The sequence below is a fragment of the Panthera tigris genome, chromosome E2, assembly GCF_018350195.1.
Source record: "Panthera tigris isolate Pti1 chromosome E2, P.tigris_Pti1_mat1.1, whole genome shotgun sequence".
Taxonomy (NCBI): domain Eukaryota; kingdom Metazoa; phylum Chordata; class Mammalia; order Carnivora; family Felidae; genus Panthera; species Panthera tigris.
The window spans coordinates 8083413-8102008 of NC_056674.1; the positions used below are offsets into that span (position 1 = coordinate 8083413).

At 49.3% G+C, this 18596-nt stretch overlaps 1 protein-coding gene across 1 annotated transcript in view; it reads left to right on the forward strand.

Annotated features, from left to right (window-relative positions):
- Positions 1–18596, forward strand: part of LOC102959896 (zinc finger protein 135) — a 31258-nt gene that overhangs the window by 3768 nt on the left and 8894 nt on the right. The window contains 4 exon segments of the mRNA XM_042970465.1: positions 378–464; positions 690–710; positions 2037–2129; positions 18269–18357. Coding sequence (XP_042826399.1) covers positions 378–464; positions 690–710; positions 2037–2129; positions 18269–18357 — 290 coding nt within the window.

An 18596-nucleotide genomic window follows, 5' to 3' on the forward strand; every position in this document is an offset into this window, starting at 1 on the left:
TTGGACGGTGCAAGATGCAGGTAACATACGAAGCCATGAGCCTGGATGAGGTCAGCTGGATGAAGGAGTGAGTGTGGACAGAGAAGACAGGAGAGTGGATCAGAAGAAAGGAAAGGAGAGGTGGCCAAGTTCACCCTCCTACTCCTTACCAGATGAGGAAACTGAGGCCAATGGAAGGTGGTCCGGCCCGGAGCGCCCACCGTGGATCAGGAGCTAGGTGCGGGACCTTCCGGGCCACGGATTTGCCCAGTGGACCTGAGTAATACCCGGTCTTGGTTACATCTGGTGAATGAAAAGGAGTTTCCTCATCTCTTTGAAGCTGCAGACGGGCTTGCTGGGTGCCTCCACCCCACGAGGATCTCTCTGTCTCTCCTCAGATGGGCCTCTGCTGGAAGAACTCGTAGCTCTCAGGGGGCGAGTAATCAAGGAACTCAAGAAAGTCTTAAAATTGTACGAAGCAAAAGGTGAGGCATCTCTCTCCACCAAGCCCCCCGCCTCTCCCCCATCATCATCCCATCCCCTTCTCCCACTTTTTCTCCCAACCTCTTTGCTCACCCCCCCCCCTCCCGTGACTCAGCCTTCCCTGCCTCTCCCCAATATTCCCTGCTCTCTTTCCCCCCTGGTCCCTTCCCATCAAATTCTCAGATCGCTCTCCTGACTTCACTCACTTCCGCTCTTTTCTCTCGCAGCCTGCAGCCGCAAAATTTGCCGTGAGTCCTGGACTTATCGTCCCTTCTCTACCCTCCTGCACCTCTTTACCCTGTCTCCCCCAAATCAAGCCCATCACCTGCTCCATCTGGCGGTTCGTCCTCCTCCCCAAAGCTCTAGTTAGTATCCAGGGATCACTGATTTTCGAGGGATTGTGGAAGTGGTTGCAACCTGCAAAAAAAAAGTATTTGGTGGGGGGGGGGGGGGGGACGTTAGTCTGACGGGATAGGCCATGTCATAGTAACAAATAAACCCCACATCTCCATGGTTTAACGAAAGAAAGATTTATTTCTCTCTTACCCAAATTCCATTGAGAGTTGAACAGTTCCTCCAAGTGCTGTCTCGGGGATACAGCCTGCACCTATGTTGCAGCTTCTTTTTAAACGTTTTATTTTAGAAAGAGCCCAAGCCGGGGAGAGGGGCAGAGGGAGAAAGAGAGAGAATCCTGAGCAGGCTCCATGCTCAGCACAAAGCCCTCCCTGGGGCTCAATCCCATGGCCCTGGGATTGTGACCTGACCAGAAATCGAGAGTCAGATGTTCAACCAACTGAGCCATCCAGGCGCCCCTCTGTTGTGGCTTCTAAGGTAGCTTCAGTGGGGGAGAGAATAGAGAAAACCCCTACAGGGACTTTAATGGACTGGCCAGAACTCTGGTCATATGGTTGCAACCTACTGCAAAGGAGCCTGGGAAATGTAGTCTTTTCATGCGATAGGAAGTGTAGGAGACCGATCAGTGAGCGTCTAGCCAGTATATGTCACCAGGGGCTGCAAAACAGGAATGTAGGAATGCAAACGTTCTATTTGTAGACATTTAATGAAACATTTGTTTAGTTAATCGAATGTCTACAAATGTTGGTCAACTGGACAACTGCAATTCAATTCAACTCTTCAATGATTATATATATTTTTTTTCTTTAGAGAGAGCACAAACAGGGGAGAAGGGGAGAGGGGGAGAGAGAGAGAGAGAGAGAGAGAGAGAGAGAGAGAGAGAGAGAGAGAGAGAGGGGGGGGGGGGGGGGAGAGAATCATAAGCAGGCTCCACGCTCAGTGCAGAGCCCAACACGGGGCTCCATCCCACGACCCAGGGACCATGACCTGAGCTGAAATCCAGCCAGATGCTCAGCCAACTGAGCCACCCAGGCGCCCCTATGTAAAATTTATTTTTAACGCGAATCGGTGCATTGTGCTCAGCTTGCTTGGCTGCACGTGGACCCTCCAAATCCAGGAGAGCCAAGGGATATCATGCCCTCTTTCCCCTCTGCCTTCCTGCTCTTTGCCATTCCTCTGGTACCTGCCCTCACCCCACTTCTCCCTTCCCTCCTGCCCAGGCTTGCTAAAAGAGGAAGTCTTGGACTGTTTACATTGCCAGAAGATCAGTCCCAGCTGTATCCAAAAAAAGTACTGTTTTGGTAAGCTCCTGGGTGGTGGGGGAGACAGGGATGCATGAGAGGTGAAGACAGCCGTGACCCAGCAGATATGGGTTTTGAGTTCTCCCACAGGGAGCCTTCAGTCCTGCACTCACCACCTGCCTACAGTGGCCCAGATGTCGCTTCCACATTCCGAAATTTGCGTTCCCCCACTGTGAAATAAGGAAGACTCCACTGTAATTTTATTTTTATTTATTATTTTCTTAAAGGACTTTTAAAATATTTTTTTTAAGTAATCTCTACACCCAACGTGGGGCCTGAACTCACAACCTGAGATCAAGAGTCATATGCTCCACTGACTGGGCCAGTCAGACACCTGTAACTTTAAAATGTCTCGGGGCACCTGGGTGGCTCAGTCGGTTAAGCGTCCGACTTCGGCTCAGGTCATGATCTCGCGGTCTGTGAGTTCGAGCCCCGCGTCGGGCTCTGTGCTGACAGCTCAGAGCCTGGAGCCAGCTTCGGATTCTGTGTGTCCCTCTCTCTCTCTGCTCCTCCCCCATTCATGCTCTGTCTCAAAAATAAACATTAAAAAAAAATGTCTCTACTGCCAGAATGGCAGGTGCTAGAAAAACATTCTTAGCCAGTGCCATACCTGGGGAGTCCAGAGGATCTGCTGAATTTACTCACTCACTCACTCATTCATTCAGAGATTTTTAAAATGTATCTTTCTGGCAGAGAGAATAGTAGAGTGAGCCCCTATATACCCATCAAGCTTGAATAATCATGCTGGAACTTTTCACGTGCTGTTCCCTCTCTGTCACACTATTCCTCTTACTCCCTCATTTCAATAAAGTCTCCAAGTTCACCACCTCAAACAGGACTCCCTGATCGCACCCTCTAAAGGAGCACTTCCTATCAAATTATGTTGACGATGGACATTCCTCTATATTTGTTTCACTTACTTTATTTATAGCTGTGGTATTTTTAAAAACGTAATCTCTATGCCCAACGTGGGGCTCAAACTCATGTCCCCAAGATCAAGAGTCACATGCTCTGCCAACCGAGCCAGCCAGGTGCCCCGCTGCCATGGCATTTTGAAAGTATTCAAGCATTGTGAGATTTCAACCATAGTGAGCACCTCTAAAAAATAAGGACGTTTCCTATGAAACTACAATGCCATTCTCATACCCAAAAAACCTAGCAACAATTGTTAAATATCAAGTGACTCTGAGTCCCTTTTGCAACCTCCCTAATTGTTCCCAGAATATCTTTCACAGCTAATTATTTCCAACCAGGACCCAATGAAAGGACTTCTCATACTGTTCAATTATAGTTTTTTTCCACTTCTTTTTAAAAAAAAATTTTTTTTTAACTTTTATTGATTTTTGAGACAGAGAGAGACAGAGCATGAACAGGGGAGGGTCAGAGAGAGAGAGAGAGAGAGAGAGAGAGACACAGAATCCGAAACAGGCTCCAGGCTCTGAGCCGTCAGCACAGAGCCCGATGCGGGGCTCGAACCCACGAACCGCGAGATCATGACCTGAGCTGAAGTCAGCTGCTTAACCGACTAAGCCACCCAGGCGCCCCTATTTTATTTTATTTTTTACAAATGTTTATATATTATTTTGGGGGGGGGGGCAGAAAGAGAGAGAGGGAGACTCAGAATCCAAAGGAGGCTCCAGGCGCCTAGCTGTCAGCACAGAGCCCGATGCAGGGCTCGAACTCACGTACTGTTGAGATCATGTCCTGAGCCCAAGTTGGATGTTATCCGACTGAGACACCCAGATGCCCCCCCCACTTCTTTTTTTTTTAATTTAGAAGAGTTTCTCTTGTCAGTCCCCACCCACCCCCACCCCACCCCCCATGACACTGACCATTTGGAAAGGGATTTGTCCGTTTGCTTCTTTAGAATGGTGGTTAACTACAGCAGATATCACCAGTACCCTGTAATGCCCCCAAACCGAGGGTCAGCAGAACAGAGACAAGTGTCTCGTATTGCCCACATTTTAATGGGGTGAAGGGTTAACTAGGGTTTCTCAGCCTTGGCACTACAGACAGTTGGGGCTGGAAAATTCCTTGTTATAAGGGCTGTCCTGTGGATGTAGGATGTTCAACAGCACCCTTAGTCTCTCCCCAGCCAGATGCCAATGGTACACCCCCCACCCCGCCCCGCCCCACCAAAGTCCTAAAAATCATTTCCAGTCTCCATACATTTCCAAATGTCCCCTGGGGCACAAAATTGTCCCCAGCTGAGAGAGAACCACTGCTAGACAATTACACGAAGGAATAAACGGATTAATTTCAGATAGCAAATGTGCCCTAATGAAAACAGAACCATTTGATAGAAAGTGCCTGGGGGGTGGGGGTGGGGGTGGGGGGATGCTGCTTTAGAGGGTGCAAGTGGCAGGACCTCTCTGAAGAAGTGGTGTTTGAGATCTAGAGGAAGTGAGGGAGTAAGGAACAGTGTGAATGAGGGAGGGAACAGCAGGTGCAATGATCCTGGTCGAGCAACATGGTTGAGCAACAAGAAGGAAGCTAACGAGTGAAGATGGGGGTAGTAGCTAGCTAGTCACATGGTGACCAGATTGTCTGGTGGACCATGGTGAGGACTTGGGCTTTTATTCTGAACGAGAGGCGACCTCAGGGAAAGCTCTGAGGGAAGAGGGGAGTGAGAGGGCTTAGGTGTTAATGGGCGCCCTCTGGGGGCCATGTGGGGAACTGCAGGGTGAGGAGAAGCGGGAACCAGGAGAGGCGCTTTGATGGGGGCTGGACCAGGTCGGGAGCCCAGGAGGTGGATCAGACTCTGGATCCACTCCGAAGGTGAGGCCAAGAAGCTCTGCTGGCAGAATGAAAGGCGAGGGGTGGGGGGAAGGGACAATTAGAAGATGCAGAATGGGACTCCCAAGGATCTTCAGGGTCCCCAGCTAAGATGCAGACGACTGTCTTAGCGCTAGACTCTCCGCGGTCCCTGTGATGTGCCGTATAGACAGTCGGTGCCGTGAGGGCAGGGATGTTTGCTGGTGGGGTGCGCGGCAGTATCCAGAGCACCTAGGATGGCGCCTGGGCACAGGATTTGAGGAATGGATGCCATGGCGTCGGACCCGGGAGAGGGCAGGGGATGGGGAGGGAGGAGGGAGAGGGAGGCTCAGGTTGCCGGGGGAGCAGGTGGGTGTAGGTGCAAGGCCAAGGAAGGGCGATGACTTGGAAGTCAAGGTTGTCTCCCCACCCCACCCACCAGTTGACGGGCAGCCCCGCATGAGCCTGCAGTATGAGAAGGGGAGTGGATACCGGCAGCAGCAGGTGCTGTTTGGGGCCACCATCTCCGTGTTCCTGGCTGTCCTTGCCTTTGGGGTCATCGTGGCTTCGTAAGTCATCCCGGCCGTCTCCTGAGGCCTCCAAATGCCCCACTGGGGCCCTCAAAAACGGCACTGCCCTGGCTCAGTCACTCTGTCATTTGGGAGCCCCCTGTGCACTCACTTTATTATTTTTTTAACGTTTTATTTTTGAGAGAGAGAGAAAGAGACAAAGCACGAGCAGGGGAGGGGCTCAGAGAGAGGGAGACGCAGAACTTGAAGCAGGCTCCCGGCTCTGCGCTGTCAGCACAGGTGGGGGCTCGAACCCACAAACTGTGAGATCATGACCTGATATGTATATTATATATACATACTACATATATATAGTATGTATATATATATTATATATCCGTATATATAATATATATTATATATCCGTATATATAATATATATTATATATCCGTATATATTATATATATATAATATATATGTATTAAACATTGTATTCCGTGAATGTGCTGGCATGAAGACAGATGTCATCGAGCTGAATTCGTTATTATATATTCTTCTTTATCCTTATTGTTGTGTTAACTTGTTTTCTCCTGCTTTGCAAAGTGGTTACAATGAAAACATTTCCAGAGGCTCCAAGCACTGAGCCCGCGGGTCCAGGGGAGAAGAGGCCCTCGCCCTCCGCTCTGCCCTTCTGAGCAACTCCCTCACCTTGGCCTTCCTGTCGCCCCCGCCAGCCCCTCTCGTCTTCTCTCCGGCACCTCTTCTGTCAGTCTCTGCCTCCCCCTCCTGCCCCTCTCCCTCCTCTCCCCAGCACCTGGCGAGGAGAGTTAAGTCATGAGTGTCAGCTCTCACTGTGACCTTGTTCTGTGTCCCCTTCTCCCTCCCCTCCCTCTCACTGCCTCTCCCACGTGGCTTTCTCCGCCCAGGGCCCCCCACGTTGAATCTGTGCCTCTCAGTCTCTTTTTGCCTCTGTCTCTGAATGTCTCTCCCTGTCTCTGAGTCTCTGGCTCCCATCCCATATCTGCCTTGCAGACTGTCGCCCTGTCAGCTCTCTCGGGCTTCTTTAAATCTCCCTCACTGTTGCCACCTCCCTTCCCCTCCCATCTCCCCTCTCTTTCTCCAGCCCCTTCCCCACCTCTCTCTCCCCTTCCCCCAGGTTTGAACCTCTCCCGCTGTCTTCACTCAGTCTTCATTTCTGTCTTGCTGTGTCTTTCCTTTTCACATCTCTGGATTTCCCATTCTGCCTTGAATCTTGTTTCTCCCCCCCACCCCCTGCCCCAGCCTCTTGCCCAAGTTTTGTTTCGCGCCTCTGGCATCCTTGGTAATTCCTTGGCTTCCCTCCACCCCCCCCCCATCTTCAGATGGCTTTTTCCTCTACTTCTGTGTCGCCCTCCCCTTCTCCTGTGAGGACAACCAGTCTTTGAATGAATGGAGGGTCCAGCCTAAATCCAGAATGATCTCATTTTACCTTAATTTAATTACATCCACAAAGACCCTATTTTCAAATGGGGTCACATTTGCAGGTCGTGGGGATTAGGTCTTGTGTGGGGACACACTTCAACTCGGCGCACCTGCTTCTGTCTCTTCCTCATTGTCTTCTGTCTTTCCCTTCTCTGTGAGTCTCGCCCTGTGTCTGTGTTTCTCAGAGTCTCCTCTGGTCTTGCCCACTCTTTCTGTTTCCACATTTTACCCTCACCTCCTGTCCCAAATTTTCTCTCCTCCCTCCTCCTGTACCAACACTGATTGGCTGAGAACCCTAGAAATCCGCCCAGATACCCATGATGTCACCAAATAAGGCTGATGATTGGAGGGAAGTTTTTGGGTGGGGGACGGTTGACCTGGAGGGACCTCAATTTCTGTTTGTAACCTCCAGGCCTTTTCTCTCCGACCAGGGCTGTTACTTACAGGCAAAACCGAAAACTCCTGCTGCAGTAGGGCGGTGGCTTGGGAGTTTGTAAGGGGAAAGGAAAAGAAGTTTAATAAAGTCTATGACAAATTCCTTAACGTCTCTGTCAGTTTCTGGAAGACTCACCGACTGGGTGCTCCCCAAGGGTTGGGGCCAGGTCTCACTCATCTGTAGGTACCAATTGCCCTACATCAAAGCAGGAGTGATTTGGACCTTCAAGAGGAATGGACGGCCCATGATGAGGGCTTGAAAAGACAACCATTCCTACTCTGGGTAGGAATGTGTCCTAGTGGGACCCTCAAGGATGGTCTGGCGAAGGAACAGCAGTAGTCAATATAGAGAATACAGGTTCCACTCCCTATCTGAACTGTTAAATTTTCACCCTCTGTGTCCCTGAATAGATTCAGATCAATTTTCATGTAAATCTTTTGCTGTCTGAACTCTTGCTTTTGCTAACCAAAGTAGGAAGCAAAGACATTTGGATAATATAGTGTCCTTATGTTTCTGAACTTACTAGGAAAACTATTGCTATCTCATTCAGGATTTGGATAATGAGGGTGTTTGGTGGGAGGGATAGGGGTTGATCAGAAAGACCAAACGTAGTTGAAGTTTCAGTGCCCAGCACAATGCTTGGCCCAGAGCAGGCTCTCAGTAAATATATGTTGAGTAAATGAGGAGAATAGTGTTGAGGGGGAAAAGGAGGAAGCAAAAACTATATTGATCTGTACACTGAGGGCCTTTACATGCCAGGGAAAAGAGCTTGGTGGCTTTCCTCAGGTTCTGGGATTGGAACCCCAAATATTGTTTGGGTCGAGGAAGATAAAGTTAACACGGCAGGTCACATTCATAGAGGATAGAAAGTACTCAGCTCCATTCCATTGTGGCTGCTGTGAAATAACAGCTCAGTGTTTTCAGATCTTCAGAGGTTTTTTTTTTTTTTTTTTTAGTATTTTTTAGTATTTTTTTTTTTTTAGTATTTATTTTGAGAGAGCAAGTGAGCAAAGGAGGGTCAGAGAGAGAGAGAGAGGAGAGAGAGAATCCCAGGCAGGCTCCATGCTGTCAGCGCACAGCCCAACATGGGGCTCAATCTCACGAAGCTTCAGCGGATCTCATGACCCGAGCGGAAATCAAGAGTTGGAGGCTTAACCGGCTGAACCACCTAGGTGCCCCAGATCTTCCGAGTTTTCCAGAGAACCCAGATATTCAGATTTTTGAAAATGTGAAATCACTCCATAAGCAGTGTGGGCAACTAATTTTTTCAGAAACTGAATCCCAATCCAAGACACGTTTTGTCACCATTATGAGGTGACAGGGAAACATGGGGGGCTGAGTGTTGCTTATATTTTTATGCTAGAGATTGGCGAACGAAGTTTTAAGTGTAGAACTAGCTCGTGGGACGCTAATGAACTACATTTCCCAGAATCCTCTCCGCCCCCACAACTACATCCGTTGCCATAGATACTACCAAACCACTACAGTAAAAGGTAGGAGCGTGTGCTTTTAAAGAGCCGGACTCCAGCAATCCGTTGCCAAGATACCAATTTTGGCACATGCTCAGTAGAGAGCGCTTGGAAGGGGGAAAACGTCCCCAAACCGGAGAGGTGGAGCAGAAGCTCCAACCCAAATGATTCTGGAAATGGTAGTTTCCGGCCTCCTCTCCCTCTCCCCGCCCCCCCCCCCCCCCCCGCCGGCGCAGGCGCACTTCTCTGAAGGCAACGGATCCTGGTCGCCTTGGTGACGTCGCTCCGGGCACGCATGACGTCACCCTCACCCAGCGCCCTGGCGGAGGAGGTGGCGGGGGGAGCAGGGCTACAGCAGAGAAGTCAAAGATACTCGACCTCGCGTTCATTTCGTAAGCTGGTGTCCTGACCCAAGCGCAGTCCGGCGAAGGTTCTAGCCTGGGAGTCTTAAGTTGGCAGTGTTGTTCACTCTACAAATCCAGGTACTCCCTTACCTTCCTCGGAACAGTGCACAATAAACGGATAATTAAATTGTGCAGAAATTATAGTGTGATGAATGCTCCAGGAGAGCACAGCCTGGGGCGGGAGCGACAGTTATCAAATGATAACAACGCAAATTATTATAATATCAGCGCTAGGTTTACTGGGACGGTCCTGTGGAATCCCTGGAGCGAGCAGAGTTGCGAGCTCCCGCCGGGCTGGGAGGGGAGAGGGGAAACGTTCCCGTAGGAATGGCTGTAACAGCTTGTTGCAGGTACCGTCGTTTTCCAAGAGAGAGAGAAAGAACGTTCCTGACAGAGGGAACAGCGCACACCAAGGTCAAGAGGTCGGAACTATTAATAACTTTTAAAAATAATATTTAATGTTGATAATATTGATGGCAAATATGAAGGTGGTGGTGTCTGTAACATACTGGTTTTTAAGTGTTTGTTTGTTTATGTTTATTTTTGAGAGCGAGAGTGAGAGCAGGGGAGGGGCAGAGAGAGAGGGAGACCGAGGATCCAAAGCAGGCTGGGCAGAGTCAGCACAGAGCCTGATGCAGGGCTCAAACTCAAGAAACGCGAGGTCATGACCTGAGCCAGACGCTTAACCAAGGAGCCCCCCGGGCGCCCCTATTTATTTTTGAGAGAGAGACATAGCAAACGGGAGGGGGAAGGAAGGGGGTGGGGGCGAGAGAAAAAGAATCCCAAGCAGGCTCCGTGTTGTCAGTGCAGAGCCTGATGCAGGGGTCCAACCCACGAACTGTGAAATCATGCCCTTAGCTGAAATAAAGAGTCCAACATTTAACAGAATGAACCACCCAGGCGTCCCTGTAACATTCTGTTTCAATGGCTTTACTTATATCAACGGATTCAAATCTCGTTTATTTATGAAGGTAATTATTATCTCCCCATATACAATAGGGGAATGGATGTATAGAGAGGTTGATGACTTTCAGTGTTACACAGCGAATACGTGGGGTTAACCATTATGCTGTGTGTCCCTTGCCCCGGGGTCCTAGAGTAATTGATCCCTTACTACCTGCGAAGCACTGTGCTGATTGACTTCTATACAACATCAAATCCTATTGGACCAAGGCCCTACCCTTTTGATCTCATTTGATCTTAATTACTTCCCCAAATGCCCTACCTCTAAATAAAATCAATTGAGGGTTAGGGTTCAATATACGAATTTGGGGGGACACAAGCATTCAATTATAGCACACTCCCACATCCCACCCTTGCATGCCAGCCACAAAGAGCTATTTATATCTCCTTCTCCCCTCTAGGCTTCTGTTCGCTGTGTTCCCTTTGCTTGGAACAACCCACCTCATTCTCTGCCTTCATTGGTCACATTTATGTCTCTTCGCCCATTAGTTCTTGTCTTCCAAGTTACAGCCAAGTTGAGACCTCCTCCAAAAGTCCTCCGTGATTGTCCAGGCTGGGTTGAAGGCCCTCCTCTGTGTTCATACGTTGCCCTGGGCTATCTCCCATCAAGCACACGTATTATTACACTAGGTCCTAACTACCTGTAACCATGTCTTTATCCTGTATCCTAATCCTAGCAAGAGTGATTGGTCCAAGGGGTGGGCCCAAGATCCAAGAAGGACCAATCAGGACCCTTCCCTGGGATTGCTATATGAACTCCATTGCAACCGTGCTACTTGCATCAGCCAATGAAATGCAGATGAAAGTGACATATGTCATTGAGCTCATTTAACTTGCATGACCACCCAATGAAGGAGGCATTGCTCCCCCACTGTAGAGACAAGGATACCTACAGGGAGGGTTCGGGTAACCCATACAAGGCCCAGAGCTAGTTAAGGACAGAAGTAGGGCTAATGGCCACGTAAAAAGAGGACGAGACACCAGAGCTCTCTCTCCACATGCTCCTGTACCAAGGAAAAACCATAAATTTCTGTTAAGTCGTTCAGTCTATGGTATTTTGTCATGGCTGTCTGAGCTGACTAAGATAGAATGTCATGAAGCAAAGCAAGGCAGACTCCAGGCTCACGGAACTTCAGATGCAGAGGGCGGAGGAAGGGCTGGATCTGCTCTGGGTGCAGAAAGACCATTCTGGGGGCTGTGTGTGAAAGAGCCTGGAGGGGAGACACTGGGGGGCCAGGAGGATTGGGATGAGACCGCAGTGAAGTTTTAGGATGTGAGGACAAGGCTTGAGCCAGGACCAAGTTCATGGGCAGGGAGAGGGCAGCAGAGCTGAGGAGTCTGGCAGTAGGAAGAGGGGCTTCACTGGACCCTCTGTCACTCGTTGGGTCTTTGAGTGTTGGGCCTGCAAAGGTCTCTCTGGGGCTGTTTGACACATCTTCACGGGGTGGTTGTATGAGTTAAATAAGCTAATAAAACTCACTGCCTGTTGTCAGTAAGTGACAGCTAGTCTCCTTCCGTTTTGCCCATGGTTCATCTAACTTTTACTCGTGTGTACACGTATATTTTACATCTTTACAAACATGAAGGATATATAACTTTGAGGTTTTTCTTCTTTTAACCTTCATTCGCAAGTGTCGCCCCCTGTTACCGTGCAGTCATCATAATTATTTCAGGCTTGATAACATTTCATAGGCAGGCTATACTGCCTATTTCATCACTCCCCTGAGTCTATATAACTGAAAATAACTTTTTATTAGTCGGTTCTGATTGGAGATGGCCCCCTCCAAGTGACAATTCAGGGACCTAGGCTCCTCCCAATCTTCAACATAAGACTTCAGCAGAAGAAGAAAGACTGGGGAACGTAACAAGTGGGAGGTCTGGGCGTGGCATACGTGTCTCCTCTCTCATTTCATTAGCCAGAACTTAGTCACGTGACCACCCCCCGACTGCAAAGGCATATGGGAAATGTAGTCTAGCTGTGTGCACAGAAAGGGAAACGGCTTTGAGGAAGAGTTATTTGCCACACATTATCCTAATGAGGGATTATAGCGAAGAAAACCTAGGTGCAGAGAGTGGAAGAGAACTTCCCCAGATCACAAAGCAATTCAAATCTATCAGGCAAATTTTATTGGCACTAAAATCCAAATACCACCCCCCCTTTTTTTCCATTAGATTTTTCATCATTCTTGTTTGAAAAGAGAAAACCTATTGTGTTTTTTTTTTTAATGTTTATTTTTGAGGGAGAGAGACAGACAGAGAGTGGAGGGGTGGGGGCAGAGAGAGAAGGAGACACAGAATCCAAAGGAGGCTCCAGGCTCTGAACTGTCAACACAGAGCCTGATGCGGGGCTTGATCTCACAGACTGCGAGATCATGACCTGAGCCAAAGTCAGGCGCTCAACCGACTGAGCCACCCAGGCGCCCCAACCTATTGGTTTTTATTGATTAATTTTGTACCCGGTAATTTTACTTAATTATTTTATGGTTTATCATAATATTTCAATAGATTCTCTGATTTCCAAAATAGCAATCATATCATATTCAAAGAAGGATGAAATCCCAGACTTCTCCGTTCCAATTATATACCCTTTCTTTCTCTTGTCTAACTGCACCGATAGTTTTTCCAAAAGTGGTAATGCTAGATGGTTTGTTCTATTTGGACGGACAGTTTGTTCTGACTTTCATGGGGAAGCTTTTGGTGTTTTAGCATTACGCCTGGTTTTGGGTTTTGATTATATGTATATAATTAAAAACAAGGGAGAGACAAGTAACTCCTTAAGATTTTTGTCATTACTGTTCAAGATGGGCCCATTCTTAAATATACTAAGTTTATGTAGAAATGGATGACTACTGAACATGCTCAAAACCCCTTTCATATCCATGATTATATATTACTTTGTATATCAATTAGCAAATTATATAATAGCCCAATATCGAACCATCCTTGCATTCCTGGACACACATCTTCCAGCTCCCACCGTAGGGGTCTATTTCCTATAGAGGTGTTAGGTGACAGGTGACACTGAGGCAAACAGGGAGCGGATGCCCAGGGATATTGCATAATTCAGTGACAGACTCAATTCATTCACCATCAGTTTAGATGGGGTGAACTTCCACGGGTCCTGTGGACTTCAGCTACAGGGGAAACTTGGGTTAAATGGGTTAAATGGACTTTGACGTCACCTCCTGTGGAGGGCAGTTAAAAGACTCTAGCTAAAATGGGAATATTACTGACGGTGTCAGTACAGCCAGATATTTCTCAGTACCGGGTTCCCCCCGGCCCCGCATCGTACTCCCAGACTCCATTTCCCAGCATTCCCCCGCCCGTAGAGACCTTAGGTCTGGAGGAGGGTGAACCCGCAGAGGTTCCTGGGAAATGTAGTCCAACTGCGAAGCCGCGTTTAAAGAACCAAGGTTTAAATAGTTCCGAGACCGCAACCGCGCAGGCGCATTCCGCGACCCGCCAGAGGGAGGGTAAAGGCCTGGCCGTCCAGCGCCACCCACGGGGGCGCACAGGTGAGTCCCGACCTGGTGGCCCGGAGTCTGAGCTGGTGGGTGCGGGCCGTGCCAGGCAGGCTGGCGGGCACTCAGAGGCGGGTCCGAGTCGTGCCTGGGTGGGCGCTGTGGGCGGCGTCCCGCCCCCTCCTATCACTCTGGAGGGGGCCCCCGGGCGCCTCTGCCCCCGCGCCGCTTGGAGGATCTCAGCGCGCAGGAATTGGGCGCCTGCTGTTTGCCTGAAGTCAGGCGAGCGCGGTCTCCCCGAAGGGATCCTGTACGTTTCCTCACTTCGCAGGTCAAGAAACAGACTCCGCGGCTTCTCCCAGGTCCCAGGGGTCGGCCTGGGATCACACCCTGGGATGTCTGACCCGAAAGCCTCCGCGTACTCCGCACAGTCACGCCCTCCGCCTCTGTCCTCCTTATCCTGAGCGTGTTATCTGGGTCTCTCATCACTTTCTGATCTCCCTGCCCCCCACCCCAACCCCCATTCAGCCCCCGTCTCTTTGTGCAGCCCCCTTCCTCAGGAGCCTGTGTTTTGGTTTTGTTTGTTTGTTTGTTTGTTTGTTTCTAGAAACAAGGCCATTTTCTTCCAAAACCTCAGCACCGTGATCTCATCAGGACAGTAACATCGGTACAAACTATTAGCTAATCCACAGACCTTCCGATGCTGCTAATTGTCCCAATAATGTCCTCGATGGCAAAAGAAAATCCCATATCACACACCGCGTTAGGTATTAGGTCTCTGGAACAGTTAGTTTTTCAGTCTGTCTTTGGTCTTGATGATCTGGGCAATGCTGAAGATTATGGACCAGGTTCTTCTGGAATGTCTTTTAGTTTGGCTTTGCTCAGTGTTTCCCTGTGATTAGATTTCGGTTTGGCAGGAATACCTTAGGCGGGATGCTGTGTTCTCATCAGATCAGGAGCCCTGTGATGTCTGTTCCTCCATCACTGGTCATGACCGCCTTGATCACCTGGCTGCATTGGTGTCTGCCAGGGGCCTCCACTCTAAAGTTGCCTTCTCTTTGTTATTATTTTCTTAAGTTTGTTTATTTATTTTTGAGAGAGAGGGAGAGAGAGAATCCCAAGCAGGCTCCATGCTGTCCACACGGAGCCAGACGAGGGGCTCGATCCCACAAACTGTGAGATCATGACTTGAGGTGAAATCAAGAATTGGGGGCTTAACTGGTTGGGCCACCCAGGAGCCCTTTCTTTTTTTGTAATTATTAAGTGACTCGTGAGGAGATACAGGAGAGCCTGTAAGACTCTGTTCCGCATCAGGATTTCACCTACTGGTTTCAGCCTGAACTGCGTTGGCCCCTGTGTCACTGGGTGTAGTGAGGCGTTTGCCTGGAAACACACAGGAGATTGAGTCTTTTTGTTTCTAGACTGTATCAGTTGCCCGTTGCTGCCGTAACAAGTTACCACAAATTTGGTGGCTTCCAACAACACAGATCTGTTCTCTTACAGTTCAGGGGGTCAGAGTGGTGCTCCCTCTGAAGGCTCTAGCGGACAATCCGTTTCCTTGCCTTTTCCAGCTTCTAGAGGCTTCCGCGTTCGTTAGGTGAGGCCTCTTCCTCTGGCTTCAAAGCTGGAGGCAGAGCGTCTTCTCTCTCTGACTCTGCTTCTCTTGACTTGCCTCACGTGGCCTTCTCCTCTGAGTCAAATATCCCTCTGTCTCCCTCTTATCAGGACACTTAGGATTGCACCTAGGACCCAACCCGGATGATCCAGGATAATCTGCCTATCTAAAGGTGCTTAACTTAATCACATCACAGGTCCATCCTACAAGATATCTTTTTAGGGCCATTATTCAGCCCACCACCTGGTCTATGTCCAGGCCTGCCTCCCCCACCGGGCAGGGAGCCCCTTTAGGGCAGAGCCGCACGTCACCCATCGTTCTGTTCTCCGATGAGTATGTCACCCTCACATGAGTCTCAGCGTATTTGATGAATGAGCGGGGGTGACCATAGTCTGAACACCAACTTGTCTTTGGCAGAGATATTTTTTGGGGGAGGGATTTTTAAGCTTTATAATCTTTAAAAAAATTTTTTTTTAATTTACATCGAAATCAGTTAGCATCTAGTGCAACAATGATTTCAGGAGTAGATTCCTTAGTGCCCCTTCCCCATTTAGTCCATCCCCCTCCCACAACCCCTCCAGCAACCCTCAGTTTGTTCTCCAGATTTATGAGTCTCTTCTGTTTTGTCCCCCTCCCTGTTTTTATATTATTTTTGTTTCCCTTCCCTGTGTTCATCTGTTTTGTCTCTTAAAGTCCTCATATGAGTGAAGTCATATGATTTTTCTTTCTCTGACTAATTTCACTTAGCATAATACCCTCCAGTTGCAAATGGCAAGATTTCATTCTTTTTGATTGCTGAGTAATACTCCATTGTATACATATACCACATCTTCTTTATCCATTCATCCATCGATGGACGTTTGGGCTCTTTCCATACTTTGGCTATTGTTGATAGAGCTGCTATAAACATGGGGTGCATGTGTCCCTTCGAAACGGCACACCTGTATCCCGTGGATAAATGCCTAGTAGTGCAATTGCTGGGTCGTAGGGTAGTTCTATTTTTAGTTTTTTGAGGCAACTCCATACTGTTTTCCAGAGTGGCTGTACCAGTTTGAAGCTTTATAATCTTAATTTCATTTTAATTTTTGAGAGAGAGAGAGAGCACGCGCGCACAAGTGGGGGAGGGGCAGAGAGAGAGGGAAAGGGAATCCAAAGCAAGTCCCCCCTCAATGTCAGCGTGGAGCCCAACATGGGGCCTGAACCCACAAAGCCATGAGATCATGACTGGAGCCGGAACCAAGAGTCGGACACTTAACCGACTGAGCTACCCAGGTGCCCTGGGGATTTTTAAACTTTATTTCAGCAGTTTTGAGAGAGAGAGAGAGAGAGAGAGCATGAGTGGGATGAGTGGAGGGGAGAGGGGCAGAGAGAGAGAGAGAGAGAGAGAGAGAGATCCCAAGCAGGCTCCACGTTCAGTACAGAGCCAGATGTGGGGCTTGATCTCACAAACCGAGAGATCATGACCTGAGCCGAAACCAAGAGTTGGATGCTTAACCGACTGAGCCACTCAGGCGCCCCTCTTTAAACAACATCTTCAGCAGGAGATCAGGATCCTTATGCAGGATTGATAAGACAGATAGTAGCAGCTTTCCAAAAAATGGCAGATCCGTATACAATGGAATACCACTCAGCCATAAAAAGGAATGAGCCCTATCACGTGGTACAACATGGATGAACCCTGAACACAGGCTAAATGAAAGACGCCAGGGGCGCCTGGGCGGCTCAGTCGGTTGAGCGTCCGACTTCGGCTCAGGTCATGATCTCGAGGTTCGTGGGTTCAAGCCCCGCGTCGGGCTCTGTGCTGACAGCTCGGAGTCTGGAGCCTCCTTGGGATTCTGTGTCTCCCTCTCTGCCCCTCCCCCACTCGTGCCCTCTCTTGCTCTCTCTTTCAAAAATAAACATGAAAAAAAATGTTTTTAAGTAAAAAACGAAAGAAGCCAGACACAAAGGGCCACATATTACACGATTCCATGTCTATGAAATGTCCAGAATGGGCAAATGCATTATGACAGAAAGATGAGTGGTTGTCTGGGGCTGGCCTTGGAGTGGCAGCACAGAACAGGGAGATTTGGGAGTCACTGATTAACGGTGCACGGTTTCCTCTTAGGGTGATGATGAAAATGTTCTGGAACCAGATAGTAGTGATGTTGCACAACATGGAGAACGTACTAAATGCCACCGAATTGTAGAATTTAGAGTAGTTAAAATGGTACAGGGTGTGTTACGTGTATTTTACCATAAGAGAAAGGAGTCGGGATCAAAAGGGGGCTTGGCCTCTGCAGCCAGACTTCTGGGTCTGAATCCTGCTCTGACACTCGACACCTCTATGATCTTGAGCAAGGGCCTTGACCTCTTGTGCCTCCATTTCCTCATCTGGGGATAAGTCGAGCCACTTCTTCTTTTTTTTTTTTAATTTTAAAAAATATTTTATTTATTTATTTATTTATTTTTTTTTTAACGTTTTTTATTTATTTTTGAGACAGAGAGAGACAGAGCATGAACGGGGGAGGAGCAGAGAGAGAGAGGGAGACACAGAATCGGAAGCAGGCTCCAGGCTCTGAGCCATCAGCCCAGAGCCCGACGCGGGGCTCGAACTCACGGACCGCGAGATCGTGACCTGAGCCGAAGTCGGCCGCTTAACCGACGGAGCCACCCAGGCGCCCCTATATTTTATTTATTTTTGAGAGAGAGAGAGACAGAGTATGAGCTGGGGAGGGGCAGAGAGGGACGGGGAGACAGAATCCGAAGCAGGCTCCGGGCTCTGAGCTGTCAGCACAGAACCTGACGAGGGGCTCGAACTCACGAACGGTGAGTTCGTGACCTGAGCCGAAGTCGGACGCTCAACCGACTGAGCCACCCGGGCGCCCCTCTAGCTACTTCTTTGAGAAATAGTGCAGTGAGCTGAACCCCGTTTGCTAGTGGTTGCTGGTGGGGAATGGGGGCCTCAGGCAGCCTGTCCTGACCTTGGCTCCAGCTCTTAGGAGACCAGGGCCCCCACTGTCATGAGGCATCTTTGGGACAGTGTCTGTCTGTCTGAGCCACAGCTGACCCCCTCTCTGCTCCAGTCTCCTCCTCCAGCCCTGCGGACTTAGACCTGGTCCTTTCTCCTGGAGGCACACGCCCAGGACCCAGCAGTGGCCACCGGGACCCTGATGGCTGAGGACCAGGTGAGTCTGGGTTTCCTCTTCCCCAAGATGATTTTACGGCCCCCTCAGAGAGCCATACTTATCTCTGCCTGTGGCCCGAAGATCTTCCGCCCCTCCTAATGGTGGGGAAGGGGCGAGTGTGGGAGGGACTCTGGGGCTGGGAGGTGCGGGGAGGAGAGGGCACGGGGGCAGGATGCCCTGAGCTGGGACACAGTCTAAAAATCAGTCATCTAAAGCCCAGGAGCCTTTGGGTGGCCAGA